Here is a 22,516-nt window from a genome sequence, read left to right as displayed (position 1 = left end):
AACTCCCAACCTCAGGTGATCTTCCTACCTTGGCCTCCCAAAGTGCTGGGATTACAGGTGTGAGCCACCGTATGTGGCCCGATTTCCGTTTTTGTAACTATTAAACTGGATAAATATGAGAATTTTTTGGAGCAACTTGGAAGATTGCCTGGTAGAGTAAAAACACTCAGAACTCAAAGCAGCTCGTACTGTTTCCCCCCCGCCCCACTACAGCCATGTTAGAAGATATTGTACACTGGGCCGGGCGTGGTGGCTTACGCCTGTAATCCCAGCACTTTGGGAGGCTGAGGCGGGTAGATCATGAGGTCAGGAGTTCAAGAGCAGCCTGACCAAGATGGTGAAACCCTGTCTTTGTTAAAATGCAAAAAAAAAAAAAAAATTAGCCAGTCGTGGTGGCAGGCACCTGTAATCCCAAGCTACTCGGGAAGCTGAGGCAAGAATTGCCTGAACCTGGGGGGAGGAGGTTGCAGTGAGCTGAGATGTTGCCATTTCACTCTAGCGTGGGCGACAGAGTGAAACTGCTTCTCAAAAAAAACAAAACAGGATACTGTACGCTGATATTTCTCTCCATTAAGCCTGTGTGTAGGCAAGGATTGAAAAGGGATTTGCAAAATGGACGTAAGCTGGACACGGTGGTGCACACCTGTAATCCCAGTTACTTTGGAGGCTGAGGCAGGAGGATCACTTGAGCCCAGGAGTTCAAGACCAGTATGGGCAACATACTGAGACCCTGTCATTACAAAAAAAAAAAAATCCACATATGAAAAAACAACTTGGCCAGTCATGGTGACTGAGGCCTGTAATCTCAGCACTTTGGGAGGCCAAGGTGGGAGGATTGCTTAAGTCCAGGAGTTCCAGATGAGCCCGGGCAACATAGTGAGATGTTGCTACAAAAAAATACAAAATAGCCAGGCATGGTGTCATCTGCTAGTAGTCCCAGGTACTTGGGAGGCTGAGGTGGGAGGACTGCTTGAGCCTAGGAGTTGGAGGCTGCATTAAGCTATGATTATGCCACTATATTCCAGTCTGAAAGACAGAGCCAGACTCTCCCTAAAAGAAGAAAAACAACAAATGGACATAGATAATGTATTTAGAATTTTTTTCCCAAATAACTAATATCTCTTAAAATCCTGGTGCCTGATAACTTACTTCATCAACTTTATTCCTTAAAATATCCATGCGGGGCCAGGCGCGGTGGCTCAAGCCTGTAATCCCAGCACTTTGGGAGGCCGAGACAGGCGGATCACGAGGTCAGGAGATCGAGACCATCCTGGCTAACACGGTGAAACCCCGTCTCTACTAAAAAAATACAAAAAACTAGCCGGGCGTAGTGGCGGGCGCCTGTAGTCCCAGCTACTCAGGAGGCTGAGGCAGGAGAATGGCGTAAACCCGGGAGGCGGAGCTTGCAGTGAGCTGAGATCTGGCCATTGCACTCCACCCTGGGCGACAGAGCGAGACTCCGTCTCCAAAAAAAAAAAAAAAAAAAAATCCATGCGGGTTTGTTACTGAAAGGGAAAAGTGATAGTCTGATTTTGAACATAATATTCTTGGTGAAATCTTAACTTTCTTTTTCCTTTTTTCCTTTCTTTTTTTTTTTTTTTTTTGAGACAGAGTCTTGCTTTGTTGCCCAGGCTGGGTGCAGTGGCCATGATCTTGGCTCACTGCAACCTTCACCTTCTGGGTTGAAGCAATTCTCCTGCCTCAGCCTCCTGAGTAGCTGGGATTACAGGCATGCACCACTGCGCCCAGCTAATATTTGTATTTTTAGTAGAGATGGGGTTTCACTGTGTTTCATCAGGCTGGTCTTGAACTCCTGACCTCAAGCAGTCCACCCATCTTAGCCTCCCAAAGTGCTGGGATTACAGGTTTGAGCCACCGTGCCTGACCTCTTTTTCTTACAGCTTTTGAAATCACTAGGGCATTCCTAAAGATTAAAAAGAAGAAAGTAGCTCTTAACCCTGTTTCATTAAAGAATTTAAAAAGCGGTGAGGTCAGATGTGGTGGCTCATGCCTATAGTCCCAGCACTTTGGGAGGCTGAGGTGGGAGGATCGCTTGAGCCCAGGAGTCCAAAACCACCCTGGGCAATATGGTGAGACCCTGTCTCTACAAAAAGTACAAAAGTTAGCTGGGTGTGGTGGCATGCCCCTGTAGTCCCAGCTACTTAGGAGGCTGGGGCGGGGGGATCATTTGAGTCCAGGAGTTCAAGGCTGCAGTGAGCTGTGATCATGCCACACTGAATTCCAGCCCAGTGACAGAGTGAGACCCTGTCTCAAAATAAAAATAAGTGAAGCAGAAGTGCCTATGTCTTAAGAAAAAGTAAAAGCTCTCTCCCCAAGACCTTTCCCTAGGGTGGGCTGGCCGCTGCCTACACGGTCTCCATTATGTAAAACGTAAAACACCATCCTTGACCTTTGGCCTGCTTTCCCCATAGCGAGGATCTGGATGAGCTGCACTACCAGGACACAGATTCAGATGTGCCAGAGCAGAGGGATAGCAAGTGCAAGGTCAAATGGACCCATGAGGAGGTGAGTCCATGGGGAGGGGGGGATTGATGGCAGCTGTGGGCCTGTCCAGAGGAGCTGAGCCTGGAGTCCTGATGTCCCATCAGATGGGATGAAGAGGAGGAGTGGGTGAAGGAAGGGATGGGTCCTCTGATTGACCTCATGCCTGTACTCAGAGCATTCTGGGGGACTCTCAATTCTGAGGACTCAGCGGGTGGGAAGGGGATGTGTGTCCCAGAGCTCAGGGCCCATTGTGTCTCCTGAGCAGCTGGCATGTTCTGTGTCATGGACATTGATTGTGCTTTTTGCCTTTTGAGTGCTAGGAGATTCAGCTAAGTCTGTAACTCCCCCTTTCTTTCTTGTTTTCTTTTTTTGAGACAGAGTTTCGCTCTTGTCACCCAGGCTAGAGGGCAGTGGCGTAATCTCAGCTCACTGCAACCTCTGCCTCCTGGGTTCAAGCGATTGTCCTGCCTCAGCCTCCTGAGAAGGTGTGATTACAAGTGTGAGCCACCACATCCAGCTATTTTTTTTTTTTTTTTTTTTTTTGAGACAGTCTTGCTCTGTCACCCAGGCTGGAGTGCAGTGGCATGATCTTGGCTCACTGCAACCTCTGCATCCTGGGTTCAAGCAATTCTCCTGCCTCAGCCTCCCAAGTAGCTGGGATTACAGGCATGCGCCACCACGCCTCGCTAATTTTTTTTTTGTATTTTTAGTAGATACGGCGTTTCACCATCCTGGCCAGGCTCGTGACCTTGTGATCTGCACCTCAACCTCCCAAAGTGCTGGGATTACAGGCGTGAGCCACTGTGCCCAGCCTTAATTTTTGTATTTTTAGTAGAGACGGAGTTTCACCATGTTGGCCAGGCTAATCTTGAACTCCTGACCTCAGATGATCCACCCCCCTTGGCCTCCCAAAGTGCTGGGATTACAGGCGTGAGCCACCACACTCTGCCAACTCCCACTTTCTTTTTCGAAAAAAATGAACTGTATTGAACCTTCTGACATCAAGCCCTGAACTGGTTTCCTTCTAGCTCTTTTTATTTTCTAGTAAACATGATTGAAATATAATTTATGTGTAATCATATGCAATCAAATGCCCTATTGTTTTTTCATTTTTGAGACAGGGCTTTTGCTCTGTCGCTCAGACTGGAGTGCTGTGCTAGCATGGCTCACTGTATCCTCAACTTTCTGGGCTCAAGCAATCCTCCCCCCTCAGCCTCCTGAGTAGCTGGGACCACAGACATGCGCCACCACGCCTGGCTAATTTTTGTATTTTTTGTAGAGATAGGGTCTTGCCATGTTGCCCAGGCTGGTCTCAAACTTCTAGGCTCAAGCAGTTCTCCCACCTCAGCCTTCCAAAGTGCTAGGATTATAGGTATGAGCTACTGTGCCTGGCCAAATGCCCCTCGTTATGGTGAACAGTTTGATCAGTATTTTTTTTCTTTTTCTTTTTTTGAGATGGAGTCTCTGTCTCCCAGGCTGGAGTACAGTGGCGTGATCTCTGATTGCTGTAACCTCCGCTTCCTGGGTTCAAGCAATTCTCTGGCCTGAGCCTCCCGAGTCGCTAGGATTACAGGCACCCGCCATCATGCCCAGCTAATTCTTGTATTTTTGTAGCAATGGGATGTTTTACCATGTTGGCCAGGCTAGTCTTGAACTCCTGACCTCAAGCAATCCACCCACCTTGGCCTCCCAAAGTGCTGGGATTACAGGTGTGAGCCACTGCGGCCAGCCAGTTTGATCACTTTTTTTTTTTTTTTTTTTTTTTTTGTGAGATGGAGTCTCGCTCTGTCTCCCAGGCTGGAGAGCAGTGGCCGGATCTCAGCTCACTGCAAGCTCCGCCTCCCGGGTTTACATCATTCTCCTGCCTCAGCCTCCTGAGTAGCTGGGACTACAGGCGCCCGCCACCGCGCCCGGCTAGTTTTTTGTATTTTTTAGTAGAGACGGGGTTTCACCGTGTTAGCCAGGATGGTCTCGATTTCCTGACCTCGTGATCCGCCCATCTCGGCCTCCCAAAGTGCTGGGATTACAGGCTTGAGCCACCGCGCCCAACCTGATCATTTTTGACAAATGCACATACCAATGTAAGCTCCACCCTGATTATCCCAAGAAGTCCTTGTGGCCCTTTGTGGTCAGACTTCCCCAGCTCCAGGCAATTGCTGATTGATTTGTTTTGCCTGTTTCTTTTTGGGGTGTGTGTGTGTGTGTGTGTGTGTGTGTGTGTGTGTGTTAACTTTAGGTTCAGGGGTATATGTGCAGGTCTGTTATATAGGTAAATTGTGTGTCATGGGAGTTTGATGTACAGGTTATTTTGTTACCTAGGTAATAAGCATGGTACCCGATAGGTAGTTTTTTTTTTTTTTTAGACAGGCTCTGTTGCCCAGGCTGGAGTGCAGTAGCGCGTGATCTCAGCTCACTGCCACCTCCGCCTCCTGGGTTCAAGCGATTCTCCTACCTCAGCCTCTCAAGTAGCTGGGATTAAAGGCACATGCCACCACACCTGGCAAATTTTTATATTTTTAGTAGGGACAGAGTTTCGCCATGTTCACCAGGCTTGTCTTGAACTCCTGACCTCAGGTGATCTTCCCACTTCAGCCTCCTAAAGTGCTGGGATTACAGGCGTGAGCCACTGCACCCAGCCCCAATAGGTAGTTTTTTGATCCTCATCCTCCTCCCACCCTCCACCCTCAAGTAGGTCCTGGTGTCCTTGTTCCGTTTTTCGTGTCCATGTGTATTCAGTGTTTGGCTCTTATAGGTAAGGATATGTGATATTTGGTTTTCTGTTCCTGTGTTTGCTTAGGATAATGTGTTTTGCCTGTTCTTGAATCTTCTGTACATGAAATCATACGGTTGCATTCTTTGCATCTGGCTTTTGTTCAGCATAGTGTTGGGTGATTCAGTAACTTGTCCTTTTCTATCACTGGATAGTATTCCGTTGTATGGGTATATATAGCACACAGCGATTCACCTGTTGATGGATGTTTGGATTGTTTCCGGTTTTTGGCTATTGTGTATAGTGCTACCATGAAGATTCTTGCATAAGTCTTTTTGCAAATACATGTTTTCCTTTCTTTTGGGAAGATAGTTAGGTATGGTCATGAGGTAGGTGTATGTTTAGTTTTACAGAAACTGCCTTTTTCTTAATTGATTGTACCGTTTTAGACTCCTACTGGCCTTTTTATTTTATCTCATTTGTTCTTAGTGTCTTCAGTTCTTCAGTGTTTTTTGTTTTGTTTTGTTTTCAACCCATAGGTAACATCATAGGTGTCCTTATTTAGGTTTGGGTTTTTTTTTTTTTTTTTTTTGAGACAGCGCCCGCCACCACACCCGGCTAATTTTTTGTATTTTTCAAAGAGACGGGGTTTTACCATGTTAGCCAGGATGGTCTCAATCGCCTGACCTTGTGGTCTGCCCGCCTCAGCCTCCCAAAGTGCTGGGATTACAGGCGTGAGCCACCACGCCAGGCCTGATTTTTTGTTTTTAAATAGAGAAGAGGGTCTTGCTGTGTTGCCCAGGCTAGTCTCCTGGGCTCAAGCAATCTTCCTGCCTTGGCCTCCTAAAGTGTTGGGATTATAGGCAGGAGCCACCATGACTAGCTTGTTTTGTTTTTTCTAAAACTTGCTGTGTGAGTGGTAAAACCCTTTTTAATCATGAAAGATGTTTTTCCAGATGCGTGCTTAGCAAACCTTTTCTGCTCATCCTGTTGTGTACTAGGGACTATATTTGGGTCTTGTGGGTTTAGAAGAATAAACAAGGCCAAGTTTCTACCCCAGAGCAGCTTTCTCCCTGGGATGGAGAGATAAGACCGTGCGCAGGTCCCTGGGATGCGCTGTGGTCATCCGCGGCACCGGTAGGATCAGTGTCTGTTGGTGCTCACTGTTATAGCTCTGGGCACCTGATAATTGTAGGATGAGTGGATGGCGAGTACCTTTAGTAGGAGATATAACTGCTGCCTGACGAGGTTAAGGAAACTTACATGGAAAAAGTGACCTTCGAGCTAAGGATGAGGATTTGGAAATTTAATAGTGAGGGAAGACCTACAGTGTGCAAAAAGTTGGGTAAGTCAGATCAGGAAAGGGGCTGTAGGTGGAGAAAAGCCAGTACAGGAGGCCAGTTTGGTTGGAGGGAAGGGTCCTTGAGGGGGTGGAGAAGTGGTTGACGGAGACAAAAGAATACATCGGGGTTGATTCCTCGAGGGCCTTGAGTGTTAGGCTTAGAAGCTGTAGGATTGTTCAGCTCTCAATGCAAAGCCAGGTTAGCTTTGTTTTTGGTTTGTTTTTTCTAAGTCTGAACTGGACAAAGATGGAAGGTTTCTAATGCAGGGAGTAATGTGAATGTAGCCGGGCTTCAGGGGAGCTCATCTGCTGTGTGGGGAATCGATAAGAGAGATGGGTGGCCTGGCGCGGTGGCTCACACCTATAATCCCAGCACTTTGGGAGGCTGAGGCACGTGGATCACCTGAGGCTAGGAGTTCAAGACCAGCCTGGCCAGCACGTCAGAGCCCTGTCTCTACTAAAAATACAGAAAATTAGCCGGGTATGGTGGTGGGTACCTGTAATCCCAGCAACTTGGGAGGCTGAGGCAGAAGAATCAATTGAACCCAGGAGGTGGAAGTTGCAGTGAGCTGAGATTGCGCCATTGCACTCCAGCCTGGGCAACAAGAGCAAAACTCTGTCTCAAAAAAAAAAAAAAAAAAGAGATATAGAGCACAGGTTGGGGCTGAGAGACCAGTGCTGAGGGAGTGGGAGAGGGCGCTGTGCCAGGCAGGCAGGAGGTGGCTGTGGAGAGGGCAGTGCGGGGATGGAGCTGACCATATCAGGGAGTCCCAGGGCAGGTGGAAAGAGTGTAAATTTGGAAACGATAGTATCCAGGTCAATTGTCTGGGAGGGTGGTGGTGCCAGAGATGGACTGGGGAACACGGGAGGAAGCAGGTGTGAGCCTGGCCAGGGCAGGGAGGGGGCATGGTTTGGGTAGGGAAGGGTGTCCTGGACTGGCCACAGGTGGACCTGTGAGTGCAGGCCTGGGCTGGCTCACCCAAAGAATTTACGGTGACTTTGCCCAGCCTGTGCTGGTTCTGGCCAAGCTGTAGTTGAGGGTTTTGATTCCTGTGGTGAGCTGCATTGTGAACAATTTTTCTGTCTAGGAGCATGTATGCATATATACACATATAAATTTGTATGTGTGACAAAACCATCTCACTTTAAATTTATCCCCCTTTTCCTCCCCCTTAAATCTACCCCTTAACCATCTTTAACTTTGTAGTTCAGTGGTGTTAAGTATTTTCATATTGTTTTGCAAAAGATCTCTAAAACTTTTTCATCTTTGAAATTGGAAACGAGGCTGAGTGCGGTGGTTTATGCCTGTAAACCGAGCACTGTGGGAGGCCGAAGCAGGAGGATTGCCTGAGTCCAGGAGTCCTAGACCAGCCGGGGAAACATAGCAAGGCCCTGTCATTAAAAACAAAACAAAAAAATACTCACCAACTTGGTGGGTCACAGTGGCTCAGGCCTGTAATCTCAGCACTTTGGGAGCCCAAGGGAGGAGATTGCTTGAGGCAGTCTAGACCAGCCTGAGGAATATGCGAGATCCTGTCTCTCCAAAAACCCAAAAATTAGCCAGGCATGGTGGTGTGTGTCTATGGTCCGACCTACTTGGGAGGCTGAGGTGGAAGGATCACTTAAGCCCATGAGGTTGAGGATGTGGTGGGCTCTGTTTGCACCACTGCACTCTAGCTTGGGTGACCAAGCGAGACCCTGTCTTAAAAAACAGACGGAAAACTGAAACTAATTAAACATGAATTCACTCTTCTCCCACCCTCCAGCCCTTGGCAGCTATCTTTCTACTCTGTTTCTGTGATTTTGACTGTTTTATTTATTTATTTTATTTTTTCAAGACGGAGTCTTGCTCTGTCACCCAGGCTGCAGTGCAATGGCGTGATCTCTGCTCACTGCAACCTCCACTTCCCGGGTTCAAGTGATTCTCCTGCTACAGCCTCCCGAGTAGCTGGGATTACAGGCGCCTGCCACCAGGCTAGGCTAATTTTTGTATTTTTAGTAAAGACGAGCTTTCACCATGTCGGCCAGGCTGGTCTCAAACTCCTGACCTCAGGTGATCCACCTGCCTCGGCCTCCCAAAGTGTTGGGATTAAAGGCCTGAGCCACGGCGCCTGGCCTGATTTTGACTGTTTTAGATGCTTTATGTGAGTGGAATCCTGAGTATTTGCCGTGTCTGGCTATTTGACTTAGCATAGTGTCCTCAGCTTTCATTCATGCTGTACCATGTGTCAGAATCCCTCGACTGTGTAATACCCATTGTTTATATGCATGACATTTTCTTTCTTTTTTCTTTTGTCTGAGATGGAGTCTCACTCTTGCTTTGTTGCCCAGGCTGGAGTGCAGTGGCATGATCTTGGCTCACTGCAACCTCCGCCTCCTGGGTTCAAGCAATTCTTCTGCCTCAGCCTCCCCAGTAGCTGGGATTACAGGCACCTGCCACCACACCCGGCTAATTTTTGTATTTTTAATAGAGATGGGGTTTCGCCATATTGGCCAGGCTGGTCTCAAACTCCTGACCTCGTGATCTACCTGCCTTGGCTTCCCAACGTGCTGGGATTACAGGTGTGAACCACCACGCCTGGCTTGACATTTTCTTTATATATTAATCGATTTGACTGAGGAAAACTTTATATACAATTAACTACAACCATTTATAGTACAATTGAGTGGAACCACCAGCACAGCCGGGCTATAGAACATTTCCATTGTCCCCAAGACATTCCTTGGCCCCCTTTGCTGTTTATCCCTCTCCACCACTGGCCTCAGACAACCACTTTTTGTCCCTGTAGCTTAGTTTACATTTTCTCGAATTTCATATGCATGGAATCGTACGGTGTGTACCCTTTTGTGTCTGGCTTCTTTCACACATCATAGTGACACTGAGATTCATGTTATCGCATGAATTGGTAGTTCATTTTGGGAGGCTATTTTGATAGATACTAGCCTGTCTTCTAACTACTCTTGTTTTTGCCCAGCCTCCTGCTTCTAGTACTAAATCACTGTCACCTCTGGCCCGAGTGCCGTAATGACCTCCTTACATCCACTCTGCTCCTTCCCACCCTGTAGCAGGCAAAGAGAACTTTATAAAAAGCACGTTTGACTGTGACTACCCACTGTTCAAACACATCAGTGGTTTTGCATGATAGATGGTTGAACTGATGCTGCAAATGATCTGGCCCCTATGGTTCCTTCCAGAATCATCTTGCATCTGTCTTGCTTCCTCCATTCTAGCTATTCTGCATTTCCTTGGAACCTGTCCCTTAGTGTCCCGGAGTAGGCAGTCACCACGTACCTCTCCATATCTCCCAGCAGGGAGTGGCTTTACTTTTGTTCCTGTGAGCCTTTGATTGGTAGCTGGCTCCCTCCTGTAAGATTGGGGCAGCTCTGTTGCTGCCTGCTGCTGCAGCTGTAGCGCCTGGCACTTAGTAGGTATTCGCTTCATGATGGAATGAATGAACGAGACTGTTCCTTTTAGATTGGGCTCCGTCACGGGCAGCCCTGAGGTTTTCTGCATGTATGTGTGCTGAGCCCCTGTCTTTCTGGTGTTGGCAGGACGAGCAGCTGAGGGCCCTGGTGAGGCAGTTTGGACAGCAGGACTGGAAGTTCCTGGCCAGCCACTTCCCTGTGAGTACAGTCCCTCTGTGGCCCTCCCTTGGGACAAGGACTCTGAAAGAACAGTGTGCCTGGGGCTGACTTTGCCAAGGAGAGGAAAAGGGGAGTTCCTTACTAAGCCCCTCAAAACAAAACCAAATGAAACAGGGCAAATGAACGTTTGTAGGATCTTTCTTCCTAAACTGGCATTCAGGGCACACTGATGTAAACATCTCCCAGCTCCTCAGCATACCTGGTGGTCTTCAGGCTCTGAGACATTTGTAGCATGTGGTGCATATTTGCATATCTTCCTGTAAGTCAGGAGTGAACAGGTGTTCGGTTTCTCAACAGTGAGACTGAAACTGAGGGGAAGTGATGCTTTCAGCAGGTTTTATGGTGAGGCCCCCACAGGGCTGGCGGGTGCTACCACATTCGATTAGAGCCTCCCGATGATGAGGGGATTCCCCTTAGGACCTCCTTCTCAGGCTCTCCCACCCCTGACCCACAGGTGTCTGGGAGGTAGGGGGTGTGGCAGGAGCTGCCATATGTCTTACTGCCTGGGCTGCTCAGAAAGCAAGTCACCAGATCCCTTCCTGCCCCATTTCCTCATCTCCCCCTCTTCTTTTTTTTTTTTTTTTTTTTTGGTTTGAGACGGAGTCTCGCTCTTGTCGCCCAGGCTGGAGTGCAGTTGCCGGATCTCAGCTCACTGCAAGCTCCGCCTCGTGGGTTCACACCATTCTCCTGCCTCAGCCTCCTGAGTAGCTGGGACTACAGGCGCCCGCCACCTCGCCCAGCTAGCTTTTTGTATTTTTTAGTAGAGACGGGGTTTCACCATGTTAGCCAGGATGGTCTCGATCTCCTGACCTCGTGATCTGCCTGTCTCGGCCTCCCAAAGTGCTGGAATTACAGGCGTGAGCCACTGCACCCGGCCTCATCTTCCCCCTCTTCTGTGTAATCTGAACTCTTCAGGGAATAAAAATGCTCTCCTAGAAAAAAGCAGGGGTCCCTGACATACAAGAAGTTAAAGACTTGTGATGGTGGCCTCTTGCGTTCGGTTGGTAGGGGGTGGCTTCCCACAGGGGCCCGAGTTTGCCCTCTCGTGTAGCGAAGGGAAACTGTCCATGTTCCGGCATGTGGGCGTGCAGTGTGGCAGTGTGTGGTGGCTGCATGGAACAGGACACACCTACCCAAGGTGTGCCTAGTCCCAGGCCATATGCCCCTGAACCTAGTACTTAACCAGGCTCCCAGCCCGAGGTCCCAGAAGTTCTCACAGATTGGTTTGTTCTTCTGTTCTTTTCCCAGAACCGCACTGACCAGCAATGCCAGTACAGGTGGCTGAGAGTTTTGAACCCAGACCTTGTTAAGGGGCCATGGACCAAAGAGGAAGACCAGAAGGTAACTGCTTGGACAGTGCCTTGTACACAGTGGGCCTTCACCCACCAGTGAACCTGGGGACTGTGAGATTGGCTTGTGTTGGGGTTGGGGTGTCAAGCTGAGCATTGGGTATTAGTTGTCTACCAGCCAGTCTGACACTCTTATGCTGCCCTGGCTGCAGCCCTGAGATTCCAAGTTTCGGAGTGTCTCCAGACTTCCCCACTCATGGTCCGAGGGCTGTTGGGCTGATTACTCAGCTTCTCTTGTTCTGCCCATGGAGGGGAACAGCAGCAGTGCGGCATTGTCATGAGAGTTAAGCAGGCGATGTTTGTAGGGGGCTTGCAGGTCCTGTACATGGTGAGCTCTCAGCAAATGGCAGCTGCTGCTATCCCTGATTTAATGATGATTGCACCCTGTGACCTTCACAGGGCAAGCATAGATGCCTTCTTTTGATCGCCATAGCAGTCCTGCGAAGTGGGCAGAAGTTGTTAGTCCCATTTTATAGATGGTGAGAGCAGGGCTCAGAGAGGCTGGGGATGTCCCCAACCTAGAAGAGGCAGTAAGCGCCATGACTGCCCTGGTATACCTTGGGAGTTCCCTCATCTCTTCTCCTTGATACCACCCCAGAGGATGCCATTCTACCGAGGCAGGCGTGGCTCATGGGAAAGAGGGAGATGAAGGGAACTAGGCATTTTTTTTTTTTTTTTTTTTTTTTTTTTTAAGATGGAGTCTCACTTTGTTGCCCAGGCTGGAGTGCAGTGGCACAATCTCAGCTCACTGCATCCTCCGCCTCCGGGGTTCAAGCGATTCTTCTGCCTCAGCCTCCTGATTAGCTGGGATTACAGGCACGTGCAAGCACGCCTGGCTAATTTTTTTTGTTATTTTTAGTAGAGATAGGGTTTCACCATGTTGGTCAGGCTGCTCTCGAAATCCTGACCTCGTGATCCACCCACCTCGGCCTCCCAAAGTGCTAGAATTACAGGCGTGAGCCACTGCGCCCAGCCTGGAACTAGATATTTTTAAATTGATTTTTTTTGAGACAGGTTTTACTCTGTTGCACTGGCTGGAGAGCATTGGCTAATTTTTTTGATTGATTGATTGAGGCAGAGGTTTGCTCTGTCACCCAGGCTGGAGTACAGTGGCACAGTCACGGCTCATTGCAGTCTCAACCTCCCAGGCCCAAGCAATCCTCCCATCTCAGCTTCCAAAGTAGCTGGTACTACATGTACCACCATGCCTGGCTAATCTTCTTGAAAAATTTTTGTAGAGACAGTGTCTTGCTATGCTGCCCAGGCTGGTTGAACTTCTGGGCTCAAATAATCCTCCCATGTCAGCCTCCCAAAGTGCTGGGATTATAGGTATGAGCCACTATTCCTGTTCTTTCTTTTTTTCTATTTTTTGAGACTGAGTCTTGCTTTGTTGCCCAGGCTGGAGTGCAATGGTACGATTTTGGCTTACTGCAACCTCCGCCTCCCGGATCCAAGCAATTCTCTGCCTCAGTCTCCCGAGGAGCTGGGATTACAGGCTCCCACCACCACTCCTGGCTAATTTTTGTATTTTTAGTAGAGATGGGGTTTCACCACGTTGGCCTGACTGGTCTTGAACTCCTGACCTTGTGATCCACCCACCTTGGCCTTCCAAAGTTCTGGGATTGCAAGCGTGAGCCGCTGCGCCCAGCCTTTTTTTTTTTTTTTTTTTTTTTTTTTAATTTATAGAGACAGGGTCTTCCTATGTTTCCCAGGCTGCTCTTGAACTACAGGGCTCAAGCTATCTTCTCACCTTGGCCTCCCAAAGTTCTGGGATTATAGTCATGAGCCCTGGCTGGCACTTCACCTTAAAATTAATTTTAATTAACTCAGTGTGGTGGTAGGGTGCCTGTAGATGGAAGGCTGAGTTGGGAGGATCGTTTGAGCCCAGGAATTCAAGGCTGCAGTGAGCTATGATCACACTACTGCATTCTAGCTTGGGTGACACAGTGAGAAAAAAAGAAAAAAAAAAGCCTGGGTGTGGTGGCTCACGCCTGCAATCCCAGCATTTTGGGAGGCTGTGTCTCTACTAAAAATGCCTGGTGTGGTAACGCATGTCTGTAATCCCAGCTGCTGGGGAGGCTGAGGCAGGAGAATCACCTGAACTGGGGAGGCGGAGGTTGCAGTGAGCCGAGATCACACCGTTGTACTCCAGCCTGGGCTGTAAGAGTGAAACTCTGTCTTGAAAAAGAAAAAGAATGAAATTAAATTTATTTATTTATTTATTTTTGAGGTAGAGTTTCACTCTTGTTGCCTAGGCTGGAGTGCAATGGCATGATCTCAGCTCACTGCAACCTCTGCCTCCCAGGTACAAGCGATTCTCCTGCCTCAGCCTCCTAAGCAGATGAGATTACAGGTGCACGCCACCATGTCTGGGTGATTTTTGCATTTTTAGTAGAGAGGGGGTTTTGCCATGTTGGTCAGGCTGGTGTCGAATTCCTGACCTCAGGTGATCCACCCGCTTCGACCTCCCAAAGTGCTAGGATTACAGGCATGAGCCACTGGGCCCGGCCTGAGACCTTGTCTCTTAAGAATAAAATAAAATTTAGTTTGAAAATACTTTTTTGCCAGAGTGTGGTAACTCACCCCTGTAATCTCAGCACTTTGGGAGGCTGAGGTGGGTGGATAACTTGAGGTCAGGAGTCTGAGAACAGCCTGGCCAATATGATGAAACCCCATCTACCAAAAAATACAAAAATTGGCAAGGTGTGGTGGTGTACCTGAATCCCAGCTACTTGGGAGGCTGAGGCTGGAGAATCGCTTGAACCTGGGATATGGAGGTTGCAGTAAGCTGAGATCGCACCCTGCACACCAGTGAGACCCTGTCTCTAAAAAAGTAAAAACATAAAATTGGGCTGGGCGCGGTGGCTCATGCCTATAATCCCAGCACGTTGGGAGGCCGAGTCAGGCGGATCACCTCAGGTCGTGAGTTCAAGACCAGCCTGACCGACATGGAGAGACCCCATCTCTACTAAAAGTACAAAATTAGCTGGGTGTGGTGGCGCATGCCTGTAATCCCAGCTACTTGGCAGGAGAATCGCTTAAACCTGGGAGGCGGAGGTTGCAGTGAGCCAAGATTGTGCCATTGCATTCCAGCCTGGGCAACAAGAGCAAAACTTCATCTCAAAAAAAAAAAAAAAAAAAAAGTAAAAACAGCCGGACGCGGTGGGTCAAGCCTGTAATCCCAGCACTTTGGGAGGCCGAGACGGGCGGATCACGAGGTCAGGAGATCGAGACCATCCTGGCTAACACGGTGAAACCCCGTCTCTACTAAAAAGTACAAAAAAACTAGCTGGGCGAGGTGGCGGGCGCCTGTAGTCCCAGCTACTCGAGAGGCTGAGGCAGGAGAATGGCGTAAACCCGGGAGGCGGAGCTTGCAGTGAGCTGAGATCCAGCCACTGCTCTCCAGCCTGGGCAACAGAGCGAGACTCTATCTCAAAAAAAAAGTAAAAACACAAAATCTTTAAAAACAAAAAGTGATATGTGGTTGCTATAAAAATTTAAACCATACGGAAATGAAGTCAAATATTTATTCACCATAATCTTTGCCAAAAGAAGCATCCACTCTTCCCAGTTTCTTGTGGCCTCTGTGCACATGAGAACGTGTGTGTCTGTTGTATAGGCGGGGCGTGGCCTGGCTCTTGTGGCTGAGTATGTTGTGGTTTGTGTTCTGAGCTAGGAAGCCTGACTGAGGGCAGGTGGGGACTCAGGTCCGGCTAGGTCAGCCCGCCATGCCTGCTACCATGGCTCAGCCTATGCCCTCCCAATTTCCACAGAAGTGCTGGGAGGTCTTGTGGCAACCTGGGGCATGGCCGGGGTGGGAAAGTCTATTTCCCACCTTTAGTTTGGACCCTTGTGGTTGTTCCTCCTCATCCCTCTGCTCTTTTATACTTAGCTTATTGGGTTGAGCCCTGAAGAGGGAAGCAGGACTCTGGGGCCTTTGTTTACCCCCGCTTGATCTCTGCTCTAGAAAGAGTCTCTGGCATTCTTGACCTAGATTTATTCCAGGCAGTAAATGAGAGGGATGTGGTCAGATCCTCAGGTAGGACTTGTGGGCTACACAGAGTCATACTGGGTGGTATCCCCTGCCACCCGCTCAGTGTTGCCTGAGGGGATGTGGTAGGTGGCACCTCCCAGGGCCATGGCAAGGCTCAGGTCGATGTGAAGGGCGAGGGAGCAACTGGCTACCCAGAGGCTTTTCTCCAAGGTCATCGAGCTGGTTAAGAAGTACGGCACAAAGCAATGGACACTGATTGCCAAGCACCTGAAGGGCCGGCTGGGGAAGCAGTGCCGTGAACGCTGGCACAACCACCTCAACCCTGAGGTGAAGAAGTCTTGCTGGACCGAGGAGGAGGACCGCATTATCTGCGAGGCCCACAAGGTGCTGGGCAACCGCTGGGCCGAGATCGCCAAGATGTTGCCAGGGAGGTAAGCTGTCTTCTTGGGGGTTGGGGCAGGTTCCCGGGAGGCCAGGCCCATGTTTCTGATGGAGGAGGGTTCCTTGGTGGGTACTGTGGTCCTATGCTCTTGTTCTCTAATACCCAGCCTCGGCTTCAGGACTCCCAGAGGCATGCATAGTCAGGAGGAAGGGTGGTTCCCCAGGAAGGCCCTGTCTTCTGTCAGCTTAAAAGAACAGATGGTGATAAGGGAGGCCTCAGCAAGAAAGTGGGAACCCTGGAGTCTAGTTCTCATCCAGTTCCCAGCTCACTGTGTCTTTTTGGTTAGCCTCTTCTCTTCGACTTCAGTTTCTTCTAACACAGAATAGGCTTGAGATGTGGAGTAGATGGGCTTTCTTTAAGAAGAAAATGGTCAGGCTGGGCGCGGTGGCTCACGCCTGTAATCCCAGCACTTTGGGGAGGCTGAGGCGGGTGGATCATGAGGTCAGGAGATCGAGACCATCCTGGCTAACATGGTGAAACCCTGTCTCTGCTAAAAAATACAAAAAATTAGCCGGGTATGGTGGCGGGCACCTGTAGTCCCAGCTACTCAGGAGGCTGAGGCAGGAAAATGGTGTGAACCTGGGAGGTGGAGCTTGCAGTGAGCTGAGATCGCGCCACTGTACTCTAGCCTGGGCAACAGAGCCAGACTCTGTCTCATAAACAAACAAAAAAAAAGAAAATAGTCAAAAATCAGATAGTACTATAATCTGCTAAAAGGTTTTTTTTTTTCTTAAAAGGTTTGTAATGAAAAACATCAGTCTTTGTCACCACTCTGTTAACTCACTCTACTAAAGCAGACTCATCTTTTTGAGTTCTTTATCATTATCTCTGTAAATGATGTGCCAGTTTACATATTGATCCTCTGCTATGGGAGATTAGCTTTCTTAGGCTTTCCCACTCCCCATATGTCCCTATTGCTCCAATAATGTATTATAGTTATTAAAATAATAATGTTTATGGTCAGGCATGGTGGCTTATTCCTGTAATCCCAGCACTTTTGGTGGCTGAGGCGGGTGGATCACTTGAGGTCAGGAGTTCGAGACCAGCCTGGCCAACATGGTGAAGCCTCATCTCTACTAAAAATACAAAAAATTAGCTGGGTGTGGTGGTGGGCCTGTAATCCCAGCTACTTGGGAGGCTGAGGCAGGAGAATTGCTTGAACCTGGGAGGCGGAGGTTGCAGTGAGCCGAGATCACATCACTGCATTCCAGCCTGGGTGACGGAGTGAGACTGTCTCAAAAAAAAAAATTTTTTTTTCCTAAATGCTGAAAGCATTCCATGATCTTTTCTCCTGTTTTTCATCTCTTTTGCTTCATTTTCTGGGAGATTTCTTATCTTCTAACCCTTATTTTGAAGTTACTTTCACTAAAAATTTTACTTTCTAAGGGCTTCTCTCCTTTCTGTCACTCTAACACCCAGCCTCAGAGTTTCAGGTACATAAGATCTCTTGGAAAGGTTTTCACCTGTGAGGGAAGGAGTGGAGAAAAGTAGGGAAAGGGCCAAGCAAGGGATGGGGTCTTGGAAAATCCAGCTTTGGCCTGCTATAAGGTTGAGGGGTGTGTGTATTCACATGTATACATGCAATGCATGTATGTGTGAGGAGGGCGCATGTGTACATGGGTCAGGGAACTCCTGGGGCATCTTTGGTTGTGCCTTCCAAGGGCTGGTTTTTTTCTTTCTTTCTTTCTTTCTTTTTTTTCATCTCACTCTGTCACCTAAGCTGGAGTGCAGTGGCGTGATCCAGGCTCACTGTAAACTCTGCCTCCTGGGTTGAAACGATTCTCCTGCCTCAGCCTCCCAAGTAACTGGGACTACAGGTACGCACCACCATGCCTGCCTAATTTTTGTATTTTTAGTAGAGACGGAGTTTCACCATGTTGGCCAGGCTGGTCTCGAACTCCTGACCTCCTGCCCACCTCAGCCTCCCACATTGTTGGGATTACAGGCATGAGCCACTATGCCCAATCTCTTTTTGAAACAGGGTTCTCACTCTGTCACCCAAGCTGGAGTACAGGTGTATGGCTCATAGCAGCCTCAACCTCCTGAGCTCAAGCAATCCTTCTGCCTCAGCCTCCCAAGGACCTGGGACTACAAGCACTTGCCACCATACCCAGCTAGTTTTAAAATTTTTTGTAGGGACAGGATCTCCCTGTGTTGCCCAGGCTGGTCCCAAAGTGCTGGGATTATAGGCATGAGCCACCACACCTGGCCTGGCACCCTATTCTTATTTTGTGGTTTCAATAGCTTATTTCTCTGTCAATATTTTTTTTTTTTGATTTTTTTTTTTTTTTTTTTTTTTTTTTTTTGACCGAGTTTCGCTCTTATCACCCAGGCTGGAGTGCAGTGGCATGATCTCGGCTCACTACAACCTCTGCCTCCTGGGTTCAAGTGATTCTCCTGCCTCAGCCTCCTGAGTAGCTGGGATTACAGGCGCCTGCCACCACACCTGACTAATTTTTGTGTTTTTAGGAGAGATGGGGTTTCGCCATCTTGGCCAGGCTAATCTCAAGCTCCTGACCTCAGGTGATCTGCCTGCCTTGGGCCTCCCAAAGTGCTGGGATTACAGGTGTGAGCCGCCGCACCTGGCCCTAAGCTGGATATTGTTCCCCTGTTTTCCATCTTCTGAAAACTTGTAAAAAATCTCTTACTAGTGGCTGTCTTCTACCTGTTTCTCTTTGTCCTTGTGAATTTTTGCCTTGCTTTATTTTGAATTCTTTTTCTTGTCATGGCAGTGTGGTCCTGGCAGGGAGAGAAAATGCCAGATCGTGTGTTTTTCCCAAAGTCTGAAATGATACCTTTTCAAAGCCCAAACCTGAATGTATCATCTTTCTGGGGCTTCCCCTTAAACTTGGGTTGGAAACTTTGGCTTCTTTCCCCACATGGCATGTTTGGCTCACAGCTGCCCCCAGCCTCACTTTGATCCACTGTCACTTATGCTCACTTGGTTTTAGCTGCTTTGCCTCCTTTCAGTCCCTTGAACCCTGAGGTCTTCTGACAGCTCCTAGTGCTACTCTGTCGGCCTGCAGTGCACGCCCGCTTGTGCCTATTGTGTAGCTAATGTGTTCTTATCCTTCAATTCTCAGTGGGGGCACTATTTATTCAGAGAAGTTTTATCTGTTCTCCCAGACTGTAGTTGGTCCCCAGTGACTTCTGTGTTGTGCCCACACCTGTCTGTGTAGTAGTGTGTACCCCAGTTTTAGCTGGAGATAACATTCATCTCCCCTGCTAGAGTCAACTGTCAGTGGCAGCCACCTGTCTCATTTACCGATGGATCCTCAGTGCCTACAATAATGCCTGGCACACAGTGGGTGCTTTTTACATGTGACCAAAAGAATAAGTCTCACTATAGCTTGGGGCACCCCAGACTCTGGTCTTGGGGAGTGGGAGGGCTGGGGAGGTGTTTTGGGTCAGGTTCCCTGGAAGCAGAACCTGTGACTCAGAGTTTCAGGTACATGGGATCTCTTGGAAAGGTTTTCACCTGTGAGGAAAGGAGTGGAGAAAAGTAGGGAAAGGGCCAAGCAAGAGATGGGATCTGGAAAATCCAGCTTTGGCCTGCTGTAAGGCTAAGTGGTGTGTGTACATGCAAGGCATGTACGTGTGAGGAGGGCACATGTATGCATGGGCTGGGGAACTCCTGGGGCACCTTTGGTTGTGCCTTCCAAGGGCTGTTTTTTTTCCTTTCTTTCTTTCTTTTATTTTGAGAGGGAGTCTTGCTCTGTTGCTAGGCTGGAGTGCAGTGGCATGATCTCAGCTCACTGCAAACTCTGCCTCCCAGGTTCAAGCGATTCTCCTGCTTCAGCCTCCTAAGTAGCTGGGATTACAGGCATGCACCACCACGCCTGGCTAATTTTTGTATTTTTAGTAGAGACGGGGTTTCACCATGTTGGCCAGGCTGGTCTTGAACTCATGACCTCAGGTGATCTGCTTCCAAGGGCTGTTATGCAGATAAAGTCATAGTAGAAGCCGTTGGCAGCGTGTCCGTCAGCTGGGGGATTGGATGCACTGTAGGGACAGAGGATCTGGGCAAAGCACCAGGAGAGCACCCCTTACCCCACACCTTTGCCTTGTGAGCATTGTGTCCCTGAGGGCTTAGAGTGCAAATGATCCGAGGATATCCTCTTAGACTGGGTGCTCAGTCAAGCTGTTACTTTCTGTTCACTTTTCTTTTTTCTTTTTTTTTTTTTTTTTTTGAGACGGAGTCTTGCTCTGTCACCCAGGCTGGAATGCAGTGGCGCGATCTTGGCTCACTGCAAGCTCCACCTCCTGGGTTCACGCCATTCTCCTGCCTCAGCCTCCCGAGTAGCTGGGACTACAGGCGCCCGCTACCACGCATGGCTAATTTTTTGTATTTTTAGTGGAGGCGGGGTTTCACCGTGTTAGCCAGGATGGTCTCGATCTCCTGACCTTGTGATCCGCCCGTCTTGGCCTTCCAAAGTGCTGGGATTACAGGCGTGAGCCACCGTGCCCGGCCTCTGTTCACTTTTCAAGGGAAGAGCATTCTGCTTGGCACTCCAAAGAAGGTGGTACCTACTGTGTGTAAGCATAGTACCTTTGCATTTTTAGTAGAGATGGGATTTCACCATGTTGGCCAGGCTGGTTTCAAACTCCTGACCTTAGGTGATCCACCTGCCTCAGCCTCCCAAAGTGCTGGGATTATAGGCGTGAGCCACTGCGCCTGACTTGCCGCTTGCTTCTCACCACTATACCTCTATACACTTTTGTGGTACTACCCCATCCTTCTGTATTCCTCTATGCCTTTATTACTACACGTTGTTTCTTTACTAACCTACTCTGTGCTTTATGCTACTGTTCTACTGTAGATGTGTCTACTGAATCTTCAGTGAATGATGGAATATGACGTAGTCTTCTGACTTTCCAGATAAAGAAACTAAGGCTCAGGGAGGTGAACAGTAGTGGGCCTTCTGCGCTCTTTGGCTACTTACCAGTCTGTGGGAGGTGAACAGGGCTTGCATTTGAGGTCAGCGTGAGACTCAATGGAAATGAGCAGACAGTGTTTGCTTATGGTTTCTACACATTCGAAGTGGGCAGGGAAGGGGGTAAGAGTTCCAAGCAGATATTTTTAGTTTTATAATTTAAAAAATATTTTTAATTTTTTTTTTTACATTTTTATTTTTTTAAATTTAGTTTTGAGATGGAGTCTCACTGTGTTGCCCAGGCTGGAGTGCAGTGGTGCAGTCTCGGCTCATCACGATGTCCGCCTCCCGGGTTTAAGCGATTCTCATGCCTCAGACTCCCAAGTAGCTAGGATTACAGGTGCCCGGCACCACACCCAGCACCTCCCAAAGTGCTGGGATTACAGATGTGAGCCACTGTCCCTGGTATTTTTTTTTATATATATATATATATTTTTTTTTTTTCTTTTTTTCTTTTTTTCTTTTTTTTGAGATGGAGTTTGACTTTTGTTCCCAGGATGGAGTGCAATGGCACGGTCTTGGCTCACCACAACCTCCGCTTCCTGGGTTCAAGCGATTCTCCTGCCTCAGCCTCCCAAATAGCTGGGATTACAGGTATGTGCTACCATGCCTAGCTAATTTTGTATTTTTACAAAAATCACAGGCCTGGTGAGCCACCGTGCTCGGCCATTATTTTTTTTTTTTAATAAAAAAATTTTTTTTTGTCTGGGCGCAGTGGCTCACGCTTGTAATCCCAGCACTTTGGGAGGCCAAGATGGGTAGATCACAAGGTCAGGAGATCGAGACCATCCTGGCTAACACAGTGAAACCCCATCGCTACTAAAAATACAGAAAATTAGCCGGGCATGGTGGTGGGCTTCTGTAGTCCCAGCTACTCAGGAGGCCAAGGCAGGAGAATGGCGTGAACCCGGGAGGCAGAGCTTGCAGTGAACTGAGATTGTGCCACTGCACTCTAGCCTGGGGGAAAGAGCGAGACTCCGTCTCAAAAAAAAAAAAAAAAAAAAAAGAATTTTTTTTTTTTTAACCTGAACCTGACAGTAGCTGATGTCGTTTTATAATTTTTACCATAGCCTGAATGATTCAGTTGCTTATTTCACAGAGCTCTGTGGAAATGCTCTGTAAATTATTAGTGCTAGAGACTCGTGAGACTTCATCTTGGAGCTGAAAGAGACCTTAGAGTTCATCCAGTGGAAGATTCATTTACAGGAGCAGGAACTTGGCTTAGGGAGGTTAGTGAACATGTGCCTGGTGGCACCCCACCCACAGAGCTGGGGTTCAAAGGCCCCCTGCTGCCCCCTGCAGGACAGACAATGCTGTGAAGAATCACTGGAACTCTACCATCAAAAGGAAGGTGGACACAGGAGGCTTCCTGAGTGAGTCCAAAGACTGCAAGCCCCCGGTGTACTTGCTGCTGGAGCTCGAGGACAAGGACGGCCTCCAGAGTGCCCAGCCCACGGAAGGCCAGGTGAGACAGCTGCTCAGCCTTCGGCTTGGTTTGATTTCACATTCATCTGACACCATCTCATTGAACACCTTGTCCACAGCTATTGGTCAGTTTCTGCCACAGAGTCTAAAAGTGGGCCATGTGCTTCTGG

At 48.6% G+C, this 22,516-nt stretch overlaps 1 protein-coding gene across 1 annotated transcript in view; it reads left to right on the top strand.

The window, feature by feature from the left end:
• MYBL2 (MYB proto-oncogene like 2) overlaps positions 1-22,516 on the top strand; it is a 51,763-nt gene that overhangs the window by 4,614 nt on the left and 24,633 nt on the right. Inside the window, exons 2-6 of the mRNA XM_008016871.3 lie at positions 2,433-2,526; positions 10,110-10,181; positions 11,451-11,543; positions 15,756-15,976; positions 22,224-22,386. Coding sequence (XP_008015062.2) covers positions 2,433-2,526; positions 10,110-10,181; positions 11,451-11,543; positions 15,756-15,976; positions 22,224-22,386 — 643 coding nt within the window. The remainder of the gene's footprint in view (positions 1-2,432; positions 2,527-10,109; positions 10,182-11,450; positions 11,544-15,755; positions 15,977-22,223; positions 22,387-22,516) is intronic.

This window comes from Chlorocebus sabaeus, chromosome 2, assembly GCF_047675955.1.
Source record: "Chlorocebus sabaeus isolate Y175 chromosome 2, mChlSab1.0.hap1, whole genome shotgun sequence".
Lineage (NCBI taxonomy): Eukaryota > Metazoa > Chordata > Mammalia > Primates > Cercopithecidae > Chlorocebus > Chlorocebus sabaeus.
Note: the sequence above shows the minus strand (reverse complement) of the source record. Positions and strands in the feature narration are given on the sequence as shown.